The 14,854-nt window shown below is 44.2% G+C and overlaps 1 protein-coding gene across 1 annotated transcript in view; it reads left to right on the top strand.

Moving 5' to 3' along the window:
- Positions 1-14,854, top strand: part of OTOGL (otogelin like) — a 1,110,282-nt gene that overhangs the window by 998,483 nt on the left and 96,945 nt on the right. The window contains exons 46-48 of the mRNA XM_086931129.1: positions 641-742; positions 7,100-7,204; positions 7,296-7,336. Of these exons, the coding sequence (XP_086787255.1) occupies positions 641-742; positions 7,100-7,204; positions 7,296-7,336 (248 nt within the window). The remainder of the gene's footprint in view (positions 1-640; positions 743-7,099; positions 7,205-7,295; positions 7,337-14,854) is intronic.

Raw genomic sequence — 14,854 nt, 5'->3', positions numbered from 1 at the left:
GGTAAAAGTGGCATGTTTTATTTACCTTGTGGTAATGTTATGTGGTTATATGAAGGCACAGAGATCCCCGCCTGCCTAGAACAGAATTCTGAATATAGTCGGCTGTAGTCCATCAGATTCGTGGAGTACATCCCCCTTCTGACATTGCAGAGTGAAGTACAGCCCGGCAAACTCTAAAATGCCTCTTAACCCATTTGCAAATACTTACATACAGCAGGGAGTACAGAGCCTTTACTGCCAAGCACTTAGGCAAGGATATACAATTTGATGAAGCTTGCATATCTTTGTCGTTTGGCTCTGTCTTTCTACTTTCAAATGTACCTCTGTAAAATTGTTCATAGACATGGATGTTACAGACATCATAGAAATTTAAATGTACTTATTTGCTTCGTTGGATTTTTAAAAGAAAACACACAAACCTTCATAATCAAGACTATCGAAATGTTATAAAGGTTCCTCTAAATAACCTTCACGACCCTGCACAATCCGAGGAATACAATTTATTATACCCTTCAATGTTTACATAAACGTCTGTTTTTTTAAATAAAACGTTTAGAAAATCTGATCAAACTGATAAGAAAATACAAAATTGTGTAAGCAAATAAAAGCTATAAAAATTACATTCTTATGTGTGTTTCAGTTTGTGAGTCCTGCATTGAGCCAATTCCTGTGTGCAGTGAAGGAGAGATCCTCAGCGTAGATCTGAACACTACACAGTACTGTTGCCCTCATTATCATTGCGGTAAGAACCATTTACCATATATGAAGGAGAAGTGATCTTTTCTCTTAAGAGCGTTATTGTGGCTAATGGAAATCATTTTTTACGTTTAATAATTTTGAAATCAGTGATAGTTGCACAAGGAAAGACACAGTCACCCTTCTGATAAATGTCTGATGTGCAGCCAATGAGCCCAGGGCCGTCTTTAGTGCTGGTGGCGCCGGTGCGACAGTCATTTTTGGCGCCCCACATCCATAACCGCCTCCTTGGATTCTCTCACTACCATAGGGAAGAAGTGCCCCACGTCTCTCTAATCATAAGTTATTGGTAAACACAGTGCCCCTTCTGAGGTCAGTGCCCCCTCCACATGTCAGCGCCCAGTGCGTCCGTACCGGTCGCACTGCCCTAAAGCCGGCCCTGATGATTCCGTCTGAGCGGTCCATTTAAGATTTCTGAGTATTACAATGCTTAAGGGAGATTGGAGTCTTTAAACACTTTTGAAAGCAATTTTCCAAAACGCTCTGGAAGCAACTCAGTAACAATAGACAATAATAATAATATAACAAATCAGTTCATTAGGTGCCGGGTCGTGATGGCCATCAGTTTAGCAAAAGAGGCAATCAATAAATGTTTAGAAAAAGTGCAGAGTATAAATATGTATTTCTATATGAAGACACTCCCACAAAATGTGGTATTCTCTTTGTGGCATTTACCAACCACAGCGTCCATGCCTACTTCTTATTACTTAAAGACTTCCTCTCTCTAGTCTTACCCCTTGAAAGGTACTTTAGTTGCAAGGTATTGAATAAATGAATCCCCCGTGAACGGTTCTTTCCTCCCATGAACTGGACAGTCATCAATGAAATACAGCCCTGGAGTATCTCCTCACAAAGGGATCACAAATATCTGCCTCCAGGATTCTTGTTACATTATCGTATAAAGCAAATGGCTTCCACCAGGAATGTAATGGCTCGAATAGTTCACGTGTATAGAGCCTCATTGCTTATAGGGATTTCATGCACTGCACGTGAGGCTGCCTATTCTCATCGTATCATCAATGAAGGGCTTATAGAGATATCAGGGAAATAGCCCCTCTGAAGATTAGTACTCAGACTTTTTTTTATGGAATTCTATATACTAAAGAAGTAGGAAAGAGATTTTGAGAATATCTTATTAGTATTGTAGGAGGAACTTCTTGGCCATGTGGTGCTGTACACAGAGCGTCATGTGAAGTGTGGATTCCAACTTAGGCTAGCTTGCACACACATGAATGTGATCATGGAGGTGTGGGCTGAAAAGATGGCTCATGGCAAGATGGTGATCTCTGCCAGCTCCTGCTGCCCACTTGATTCCTGGTGGATTCTGAAACTATCCTAAACATCCGCGGCATGGCTTGAGCTGAGACTGTAGGATAGCAAAAATGGGGATAGGCTGAAGGACTGAGGTTAAAGCTCAGGACATGTGAACAGAACATGAGAAAAGCAGGTTTCTGTTGAGAGTGACAATAACGTGGACTCAAGTTGCTGAGTCAAACAGCTCATTAACCCCAGGTCCACTTTGAATAAACCCACCAGGGCCTTGTGAAAAGGGGCCGACATTGCACATTCAAAACAGCAGGCCACACTGAGTGCCTAGAAGGGACTGTAATCTGAGGTCTCTGGGATGTGTGTGTCTGATAATATGAAACACCACTGGTGAATGTTCAAATGGCTAGATGGGCAGCATAGGAACAGGCACATCTTAGCTCCTGACCTGAGATCGGCTCCCTAGTGCTTGAAATGTGCCTCCTGGGGAGATTTCTCTTTTCTCGGAAGATCATTTTCTATGTGTGGACACAGTAGACCCTAGTGGAGTAGGATTTCACTGGACGCCACACTTGAGGATTTTGGTCAGATATAAAAACCATTGCATTAGAGTTTCAACAGTTGGAAACCCAAGACTAGAGGTGTCTACTGATTGAATAAATGAGTACAGTTAGATCTGTGGGTATACCTGCACTTGCTTTATTCAGACCTCGGAGTAATTGAGGAGTCACAATTGACTAAAGCTAATAGTGCAGAAAACATGGAGGAGGCAACTGTTTTACACCACATACTTGTCCTATGCCAGGTCGGCATTGACATGGATCACACCTGGTTCCCAGTTTATTGCTGAAATGGTAAAATCAATCCAGAAGATTGATTGATATTGGTTAAAGGACTACCAGATGAATGACCACTAGCAATAATTTGCAAACAAGTAAATAAACATCTCAAAGTACATTTCTGGACTTAACCCACGTCCACATGCTTTTATCCGTACAAACATCAATGTTGTGGTTTGGGAATGACTTTAATAGTGTCCTAGATAAAGTTAGGTGTAAATCATGTTCTCCACTGCTTAATGCAATAACGTCTAAGTCATAGATAACACTAGCCATACTGACAGCTACTGATAGATGGCAAATGCTACACTCCACTCCACTATTCTCTCACATGCACCTAATATTTCAAAGTAGATATGATTTTCCAGTGCAACTAGATACATGACATGATGGCCTACACAGAAAGGTAGAAAGGACACTTACAGACTACTGCCCCGTGTTGGCACATTTATGATGGGATAGACAAAATATTCGGTACCCAACATGGAGTTTATAGGCAGACTGGCTACTAGACTTGGCTTATAAAGCACTAAGCAGTTGCATAGCAAGCATAAAGGGTATCACTATGCATGCAGGGCCTGGTCCACTTGGACCAATCAGGTTTTACTCTTTCAAGTACCACAGTAGTTAATGTAATATATCCACTTCATATTATGAGTAAATATCCATTGACTACAAGGCTGCCAACTGTATCATCCATTGCTATGGTAAAAGCGTTTCACACTTTGAACTAGAATTAGTTATTCAATTTTAGAATAATTATGTTTTTGGTTGGGTATTAGGAAATGGATGTGGTTGCCCTGCTCAAGCCAATGAGCTAGGGTGAGAACTGGTAATGATATATATGAGAGTTGGCCCATTCATCAAGGCACTATACAAGGGTGTACCTAACCATACAAAGCCATGGCTTCTGTACTTCATTAGTGAGGAGCTCTATGGGGTATAGAGATGTGGAGGTATGCACACATTATGTACGTTCAGCCTAAAGGTCTAATTTTGTACCTAAAGGATTGAGCAAATACCTGGACTATGTGCTGTGCACCTTGGTGCAGTTGGGGCAATGTGTCAGGCCTGAAGGTGAATGAATCAAAGTGCTTATTATATCAACAAAGAAGATGGTGGGGGGATCTTCCTGCAGTATCCTTTACTTGGGAACAAACCATGTTTTGCAATTTGGGCATCCAGATTTATCACACTGACACGTCTTTCACTGATGGAATTATATCAGGGCAATTGTGAATAGTCATGAATCAGTGACCTGCTGGAAGTGACTTCCACTGATTGCTTTGCGTAGGATAGCCGTAGCTGAGGCGTTAATCCTGTTGTGGCTTTTTTATTTATTTACTTTCATGCTGGTACGCCTAGAAGATTGTTTAGTGATATCCATACCATATTTCATTTTATTATATATGTTATATATGGGGGGGTGGCACAAAGATACAGGACCTCATTGTGCAAAGTACAATTAACCATGGCAGAGGACGGGGTGAATACCTTCAATTTTGAACTATTTTACTTGGCTGCCCTCCATCAAATCGGTGGCCAGATGGTAACATGACTTTACAGTCTGGGAGTACCATATAAGCTTGAGGCACACACGAATGGTGTGACTATGACTCGACTCCTTTGATTTTGTGGTAAACATGACATTGACGGCAAATGAATGGGTGACCTTGATTTTACTGTTGTAGAGTCTTAATCTGCACAAATATAAAAGCACAATATGCATTAGATCTTCGATTATGGTGTTTATCTAATTAAAAGTGAGTGGCTAGATACACAGTCTTGACAGTGTGGGCAGGGCTACACATTACATAGCTAAGGCAATTGATGAGCGGTAAAGCACTCTACGTGTTTTAGAGCTTTCAACAGGCATATCGTGTTCCATCTGAGCGATCTGGGAACATTTAACACATTTACTGAACTATGCAAAACGAACTGAAGCATCAAAGATGGCCCTCCACAAACACATATAGTTCTGTCATTGCTATCAATGGGTGGGTAAATGTCCAGGGTGTGAGGCTAATGGAACTTACTTGACTTGATCGTACACATACATAGCATCATAATACACCACAATAAGTCCTGGTCTCAAAACATGATTACTGGGGCTAATGTAGCATGAACTTTGTTTTATTATTGGTCAAAGACAATTGTCAATGGTAAAGAACAGGGCCAGTGGTCCATGCTTTCTGAAGTGGCACAGTAAACTTACTAAATGGGCACTTGTTACTGTCTTGACACAACAACAAATAATGAGTAGTAATCACACCCAGGAAATACAGTGTGATATGCTCCTCTTCAAACTGACTAGAAAGCACAATATCATACCTCCTTGATCAAATCATACCTCACAGACCTCTAATTTTGATATCACAGTATAACTAGTTACAAAAAGACTGCTTACCTGGTAGTGTGGTGTCACAGGACAGAACATATTACAGTGTCTAAACAGGAAAATGTAGGGTGGAAAGTGTAAATTGTTACAGGGCAAATGTTCAGCTTGCATGCACATTGGGTCCATTCAATTGTTTATTCCACTAAAGGTTTGGATGACACTCACTAAGCGATTGAAGGAAAGAGGGTGTTTTGTGTAAATGTGAAGCTCGTTGTTCATAAAGAACTAGGATGTTGTACCTGCATTACAAACAAGCTTGTCTATCATACCTCAATTGCTCTGCCTTATTATGAGAAATTGGGATGTTGGTTAAGGGGTGTGTGAGCGCTTCTAAAGAAACAGCCATAATCCCTGTCATGGTGAACCACAAAAGTCTCTAAATTAACCTGTACCTACAAGGCCTGGTCGATGGCATTTAATTTATCTACCAAGGGCATATGAAATGCCACTTTACTAGAGGCTCACATGTAAAATAAACATGCCAATTGAGTCTAAGCCAATTTCACCATGTTTAAATGAGAGAGCATAAGCACGGATTAGTAGTGGTAAAGTGCACAAAATACTAATAGCCAACACAAACTGGTTTTAAAAGAGGCGTCAAGGCAAAATGTTTGGGATGATCCTGGAGAGAGGGCTAGGTCCAACAGTTATACTATTTTAACCCCTCCAATGCTCATCACGACCTCAGCTCGTCATGAGCCACCGTTGCCCGGTGCTCATGATGAGCTGAGCTCATCATAACGGCTCCAACGCTCGCACGCGGGGCTAATTCCCCTGCTGTGCGAGCATTCCACGGAAACAGGTGTCGCCGTGACGAGCTCAGCTCGTCATGAGCACACGGCCACCGTGGCTCATGATGAGCTGAGGTCGTCATGAGCCACGGTTGCTGTGTGCTCATGACGAGCTGAGTTGGTCATAACGGCTCCAACGCTCGCACGCGGGGCTAATTCCCCTGCTGTGCGAGCGTTCCACGGAAACAGGTGTCGCCGTGACGAGCTCAGCTCGTCATGAGCACACGGCCACCGTGGTTCATGATGAGCTGAGCTTGTCACGAGCACCGGTGGGTTGTGCGCGCCCCCCAGCACAGCGGAGACATGACCCCCATGGCCAAGGGGTTAAAGAAGGAACTACTAATGAGTTGAGTGTGGACATATATTTGGGAGGGTGGAATATAGCACACTGCACAGTTGATTTCTTTTTTTTCACATATTACTTTATTCATGTTTAAAATGTCAGCCATATAGAAAACAAAGTGATGCCCTTACAATCAAATGAATATTATTAATTGAGTGTCAAACCAAAGATTGGAACACAGATCACTGGGTTCTGAAGTTAGCACTTTTGTCACTAGACTACCACCGTGGAAACAACCTACTGATGGGCCTCACTTCTTGAAGGTTTTCAAGGGTAGGAGAGAAATCAACCCACCGCTCAAGAGGTGTTAAAATGTATCAAGGGGCAAGCAAAAGCTCCATTCATACTGGGAACAGGGCTTCTCTACAGAAACGCCTTCTGTTATACATATATAAATCAGAAACTTTGCACTCTCATATAGATGCATTGATATATTTTAGATTATCCAGAGGTAAACTAAATCAAATACTTTTTGAAAAACGGTGTTAATTGACACTGGCAATTTTTTCTGACCCCCAGAATAGATGCAACAGATATTACACCTATAAACACACACACGGGCGCATGACTAAAGAACATTCACAGAGTTTTTAATTGCAACAGAGTAGCATTCTTATAATTGGTACTTGTACCCACATTCATGCGTTGTGTACTACCATGAGTACTTTAAAGCTACATTAACAGTATGTGTCTTTTCTTTCCTCAGTTTGTGACGAGAACCTGTGCCCTGCGCCTTTGGTGAACTGCACCTCTGATGCAAAACTAGTGATGCGAAGAGTACCCGAGCAGTGTTGCCCTGAATGGCACTGTGGTAATGTTGCGTATTATTACTTTATCCCTATTGATTTGTGTATTCTGTTCACATATATGTTGGCTCATGATGTGTTTTTGATTTTTTTTAGAGTGCAACTGTGAAAATGTTACTGTTCCCAGGTGTAAAGTGGTAAGGAACTTTTGATTTTAATTCTGTCTTTGCATAAGTGCAAACTGGTATTCCAGTCTGCGAGGTTTAAAAACAGAACAGTTCTCATTCTGCCTCACTAATACTGAAATCCACCAGTGGCAGCGTGATCATTAGTCCAAAATGATTGTCCATTTTTGTTGCAGTTTGTTTTGTAAACGTGGACGAAGAGATTGGGAAGTCGAGCTCTTTACAATAGAATGAGTGATTGCTCAGAATCTCAAGAGGTTGAACCTAAGCCAAGAATCAAACATGGTGCTCGGGGTTCCAAAGTTGGCAGCTCTAACCTCTCCACCACGTCTCCTCCACCTGTCTGGAATGTGCATCAACAAGCACACAGTATGGCTGGGTTTATAACAGAGCTCCAGTTTCGTAGGAAGTTTCAAGACTGATGATGTGAGATAACACAAGATTTCAGATTCTAGTAGAGATTATGGATTTCAGTGAATTGCATACTTCTCCAGTATTAGGGGTGTCTTTCATAGATTCACATGCTTGAATATTCCCCGTCTTCGAAGTGGGAGTACATAAAATAGTAGTAAAATATATATATAGACAAATAGAAAATTATATAATTATACATATACGTAAGAAATGTAGTACATATAAAATAAATAACGTAAAGTTAAAAGTACCAGAGAACTGAGAGGAGGCCCATAGAAGCCTTAAAGGGAGAATTCACTTTTGTAACATATCATTATAATGTTCAACATTCCGGCCAATCAGGTAACAGCACCCTCTAGAACCTTCTATTCAGAAGCTCAGGCCCTCAGATTTTCGACCGCACGTCGTGTGAAGGGAGTCTCCCTGAGCTCTGCTCAGTTTCTTCAAATCTTTTACTTATTTTACTCTCAAGATGTCTTCTACTAAGAAATCATTGTTTAGACCTTGTTCATCCTGTGGCAAGCTTCACCTTTTTCATGAAGATCCTCACAGTAAGTGTATTTACTGTCTTTACCCGGACCATGAAGTTAAGAACTGCATGTTTTGCAGGACTTTCTCCTCAAAGACTTTGAAAGATAGAGAGGCCTGTCTCCTTCTGTGGCTACAGAAGTTGAAGACTTCCGAAGATCCTGTTTCTGACATGGAAAGCATGTCTTCTTTCTAAAGCCTCTCTTAAGCGTAGGTCAGAGACTGAGGTGCCTTCTCCTTTTCTGAAGAGAAAGAGGCTCGTCGACGCTTCTAAATCTGTCTCCCCACGGGATTTGCCTGCCTCCACGCCTGCGGGACCTGATTCTCTGGCGTCGCAATCCCAAGCTGTACCCTCGTCATCTAAAATGGGCGCCAGCTCGTCGACGAGACCGTCGACGACTACGAGATCCATTGATGCTGTTCCGACGTTGACGACAACGTGTTCTATGTCTACGAGGACTTCGACGACGACGTCTACCTCGTCATCGATGCTTCCAGAGGTGAGGCCTATTTCATCTATTCTCAAGATATTGTCGACGGCCGTTAAACCAGCCTCGTCAACGCTTGCGGCTGAGAATCTTTCGTCCACGAAGGCCTCGTCGACACGCCCATCGTCGAAGGCCGCAACATCGTCGTCAGCCACATCATCGTCGACGGCCAAAACCTCGTTGACGGCCAAGACCTCGTTGACGACCAAGACCTCGTCGACGACCAAGACCTCATCGACGTCCAGATCTTCGTCGACGGCTGCATCCTCGTCGACGGTTACCGGCCCTTCGACGGCGACATCCTCGTCAACTGTGCCGTCTACGCTGACGAATCCAGCTTCGTCTATGACGACTCGACGAGGGCAAAATCCATGTTGACGTCTTCCTTCTTGTCGACGGCTCCATCGACGGCACGCAAGACTACGTCGTTGAAAACAAAGGAATCTACTGCCTCGTCGACGGGATTGCCAATGACACACCATTCACTTGCTACTGCAACTACTTTCACAGTGGTCACAGCATCAGTGGTCAAACGCCCAGTTCCACTGAGTCCTATAACTGATGCTTCTACTCTTCAGATGCAATTTTTTGAATCGGCAGGAGATGATTCTGATGTCGATTCCTATGTGAATGACGTCTTTTGTCAGGCGACCAGTCCATCTGAACTCAATATAAAGTGCCAGGAAGATGATGAAGATTATGAGGAGGAGGGGTGTGCTCTCTTTCCTGTTCATGAAGCTTGCCTTGCTGCTTCTTCTGAGGAACAAATGATTCAGATACCGTCCTCATTGGTGTCCAACTTGCAATACATGTTGGACGATTATAATCGCAGATTGCCTCCTTCTGCATCTATTTCTCCAACTCCTCAACCTGTACCACCAGCATCCGTCCATACAGAGGCACCCTGTTCACCGGTCCGTCCCCAGCAGGATACTGATGATGATGCGGATGTGAACCAGGATACAGATCAGGAGGTAGATACCGTCCTCACAGATTGGGATGATTATAGAGCACAAACACCATCTACGCCACTGACATCGCCTTCCCCGCCGGTGGACATAGGAAGTTTTCATAATTTAATGGTACGTGCTGCCAAAAGTTTCCATTTAACCTTGGAGATGCAGCAAACGGATTGCTACCTCTATGATTTCAAAGATCAACCCCTCAAGCAAACCCATACCATCCCAATTATTTATTTTATTTGGGAGGAAGGTCTCAAATTTATGGCACAACCAAATTTCATCCCTGCTGTCTTGCCACGTCTCGACAAAAAATACAAGGCTCCTGCAGACTCTCCAGCATGCCTTGTTTCACACCCTAAGGCGGATTCCGTCGTAACGCAGGCTGCCCAGAAACGTTCGAGAACTCCAGCCACTCCACTTACCTCTCCTCCGGACCAGGAAGGGCGTCGATTAGACTCTATCGGCAAAAAATTCACCACCATGGCTGCCACAACGGTCAGAGTGGCCAACTCCCTGGCCATCCTTGGAAGATATGACCGCCAGATGTGGTCTGAAATCGCAGCCCTGATTGACCAGCTCCCGGATTCCGTCCGAACTGAGGCCCGAACGATCGTCCAAGAAGGAGAGAAAATGTCTTCTGAGATCATTGACTGCGCTGTTGACATCTCTTCGACAGGGTTCAGACAGCTTGCTGGAGCTGCTGTTTTACAATGCCAGGGCTGGCTCAAATCTACAGCTTTTCGCCCTGAGGTGCTTGCCATACGATGGTGATTCCCTGTTTGGCAAGCATGTCGACGAGGCTCTGGAAGCCATTAAGAAGGATACAGTTACTGCTCGTGCCTTAGGGGCCCTTCAGTACAGGAAGCGGCCTTTTCTAGGAGCACGTGGCAAAGGCAGTTCTTCCAATTTTCGTGGCTCCTCCCAATATCGCTCCTATGCCAACAACCAGCAAAAATACAGCTACCAATCCCAAAATCCCAAAATTTTCAAACCGATTCAAGACCCTATCGGAGAAAAAGGCAGTGACTTCCCCAGCAACAAGTGTTCTCCGACTCTAAAGATTGGAGGTCGAATCTCCCACAACTTCTTAAATTGGTCTCATATCACCTCGGATCGTTGGGTCAAAGACGTCATCTCGAAAGGACATGTTCTCGAGTTTACAAAATTTCCACCCACTCGTCCACCTTCCGGTCCCCCCCACCTCATTTAAAAGATCTGTTGGCTCAAGTCAAGATCATGATACAAAAAGGGGCTGTCAAAGTGGTTCCTCGAGCACACAGGGCAGGGGTTTTTATTCCCGCTTCTTTTTAATCAAGAAAAAGTCGGGAGAGTGGCGCCCCATTCTGGACTTACGAGCCCTCAACAAATTCATCAAATCACAAACTTTCCGAATGTTCACTCTACTGGAAATTTTACAATACCTCAACCACGGAGAGTTCCTCTCCACTATCGACCTCCAAGACACATATTTTCATGTGCCAATACATCACAAACACAGGAAATATGTTCACTTCACTGTCGGATCGAAGCACTTCCAGTTCAAAGTACTGCCTTTCGGCCTTCGATCAGCGCCAAGAGTCTTCACATAAATCATGGCTCCAGTCGCAGCTTTCCTTCACCTGCAAGGCATTAAATATTACCCTTATCTGGACGATTGTCTAATAAAAGCACAGACACGTCAAACAGCAATTCAGCATACTCAAACTTGCCTGTCACTTTTACGCACCTTGGGCTTTTCTGTCAATCTGAACAGTTTCATCCTCTTCCCTCACAACAGAGAATCTTTCTTGGAGCCTCAGTCGATTCTCGTCTGGCACTGGTGTTTGTATCACAAGAGCGACAACTCCGCATACTCAAGATGGTCGCTTTGCTACATTCAAAAAAGTCAGTTTCTGTCCGGATCTTGAAATCTTGGCATGACCTCCTCTTGCATTCATCCAATTCCGCACTGCAGACTCCAAATGAGAATCATACAGGAGGAGGTGGACAAACAATGGAAACAAGTCTCGGGGTCGTTCAACGACAAACTCTACCTGACCCCCGCATTCAAACAGCTTTGGAATGGTGGGCTCACCCTCCAAATATCGCCGCAGGTCGGCCCTTCCGAGAAACAACTCCTATGCTTACCATTACAACGGATGCTTCCTTGGAGGGTTAAGGGGCACACCTCGACGGACTGCCAGTCAAGGGCAAATGGAATGCATCTCAACGCACATGGCATATCAATCGTCTAGAACTATTGGACATCTTCCTTGCCATGAAATCTTTCCGGATGCTGATACAAGGCCACTCGCTGCTGGTGCGGACGGACAACACCACCAGCATGCACTACCTCAACAAGCAGGGAGGTACGAGGTCTCTTCTGCTTTCCAAGCAGGCACAAGAAATTTGGAATTGGGCGATTCAACACCAAGTTCACCTGACTGCAGTTCACGTGCCGGGCGTCTCCAACACTCTTGCCGACGGTCTCAGCAGATCTCTGGCGGACAATCACGAGTGGGAACTCCACCAATCCACTCTGGAGTACATCTTTCGCCAGTGGGGCCATCTACAGATGGATCTGTTTGCGACCCCAACCAACCGCAAATGCCTACGCTTTGCAAGTCGGCATCCCCAGAGAGAGTCAAGCGGGAATGCGTTTTCGATCAATTGGTCAAGCAAATTCATCTACGCTTTTCCCCCACTCCCTCTCGTTCCGGGCCTGCTGCACAGGATGAAGCTTCAACCATGCCACGTCATACTGATTGCGCCCAGGTGGCCATGTCGCCCGTGGTTCTCGGACCACCTCCTGTTGTCTCAGTGCGATCCGATACCTCTTCGCCCTCTGCCTCACTTGCTCACCATGAACGAAGGGCGGATTTGCCATCCGGATCCGTCATATCTCCAACTGCATGCTTGGAACCTTAACACAATGAGTTTGCAGGTCTGAATATCACTCCGGAGTGCAGGAAGGTGCTGGCTCATGCACGTGCGTTTTTGTGTTTGGTGTCACAAGGGAGCCCTTGATCCAATGCACGCCCAGCCGGAGCAAATCCTGCCTTTTTTCTTATCTCTAGCAAAGTCAGGACTTTCTCATTCCACTCTTAAAGTCTTTCTGGCAGCGATTTCCCGCTTTCGGCATGATGGCACCACCTCTCTGTATTCCTCTCGGATCATTCGACAGTTCGTCAGAGGCCTTTTTCAAATGTATCCGCCCATACGTCATCCGTCGCCTTCTTGGCGCCTGAATCTGGTTTAATCTCAGCTCCTCCTACCTCCTTTTGAGCCCATCCATTCAGCGACTTAAAATTCCTCACATGGAAGGTGGCTCTTCTACTTGCGCTTACATCAGCACGGCGAGTAAGTGACATCTAAGCATTCACGATACAACCTCCATTTCTTCAATTCTCTAAAGGCACTGTTACTTTACTGACAAATCCGAAATTCATTCCCAAAGTTCCTACGGATTCCCATCTGAGCCCATCATTCTCAGAACTTTCTTCCCCAACCCTCAGTCTCCTGCTGAGCGTTCTCTCCATTCCTTTGATATAAAACGTTGCCTGAAATTCTACATCCAGCGCACCACTCCTTTTCGACAATCAGACCAGCTCTTTGTAGCCTATGGCCGAGTTTATAAAGGACAGGCAGTCACTAAAGAATCTATTACTAGATGGATTTCTTCTGCCATTGCCGGGCCGGAAAGCCTCTCTCTGCTCCGGTGTGAGCACACTCGACAAGGGCTGTGGCATCATCTACTGCCCTCTTTGCTGGAGTGCCTCTGCGCCAGATCTGCAGAGCTGCAACATGGTCGAGCAGACACACGTTTCCGAGGCACTACTGTCTAGAATCAGCGGATGCTGCAGATGCTGCTGTGGGCCAAGCTGTGTTACGAAATCTTTTTAACTAAGGTGAGCCTCTGTTGCTTCCCGCCTCCTGTCATAAAAGGTTTTGCCATATGTCTAAATGTATGATATATAATTCATATTGTGGTTGCACTTGAAATGCCTTTTATGACTCATATTTTACTTTACTGCTTTCTACTCTTATTCAAGCATGTGAATCTATGAAAGACACCCCTAATACTGGAGAAAAACATTAGTTACTTACCTGTAAACTGTGGTTCTCCAGTATTGGTGTCTTTCATAGATTCACATGCAACCCACCCTTCCTCCCCTCAGAGGCTCTCTTCTCCTCATGCACTCTTGGTCACTTTGGTGCTTCGAAAATCTGAGGGCTTGAGCTTCTGAGGAGAAGGTTCTAGAGGGTGCTGTTACCTGATTGGACGGAATGTGGACTATTATAATGACTATGATATGTTACTAAAGTGAATTCTCCCTTTAAGGCTTCTATGGGCCTTCTCTCAGTTCTATGGTACTTTTAACCCCTTGCGTGCGGGGCGTATTTTCCGCCTGTGCTGACTCCGCCTTGCGCGGGCGGAGTCATGACGGAATGGTTCCGTCATCAGCACAGCTCAACCGATGCTGATGATGGAACCGTTCTGTCATCAGCACGCAAGGGGTTAACTTTACGTTATTTATTTTATATGTATTCCTTTTTTTAACGTATATATATATAATTTTCTATATGTATATATATATATATATATATATATATATATATATATATATATATATATATATATATATATATATATATTTTACTACTATTTTATGTACCGTGGGACTTCCACTTCGACGACGGGGAATAATCAAGCATGTGAATCTATGAAAGACACCAATACTGGAGAACCACAGTTTACAGGTGAGTAACTAATGTTTTTTCATATTAAATAGGAATTGGCCAAGCCCATTTTTACCTTCCTTTATATGGCTTTTGAATAGTCCCCATGCCACTCTCACACATTACAGTTACTAACATTCATGGGAGGCAACAAAGTGCAGTAAAAGCCTGAGGACATATAGTGCCATGGGGCGCCACATGCGTTTGTACCTGCTTATTTTACCCTGGGCCGCTTTGGTATTGTAGAAGGGGCCGTAGATATTTGTGTATGAATCGCACCAATGCATGCTTTGTGCTGAAACAGTTACAATGGGGTGTCATTTTGTTTGCATGGTGGCATGGCGCTGTGAAAATGAGGGAACTCTTTGTCTTTGTGCCATTTTATAGATGTGGGCACAGAGGCAAAGGAGCTATCAGAA

Source organism: Lissotriton vulgaris, chromosome 1_1 (assembly GCF_964263255.1).
Source record: "Lissotriton vulgaris chromosome 1_1, aLisVul1.2, whole genome shotgun sequence".
Taxonomy (NCBI): Eukaryota; Metazoa; Chordata; class Amphibia; order Caudata; family Salamandridae; genus Lissotriton; species Lissotriton vulgaris.
This window is presented reverse-complemented; position numbering and strand designations above follow the sequence as displayed.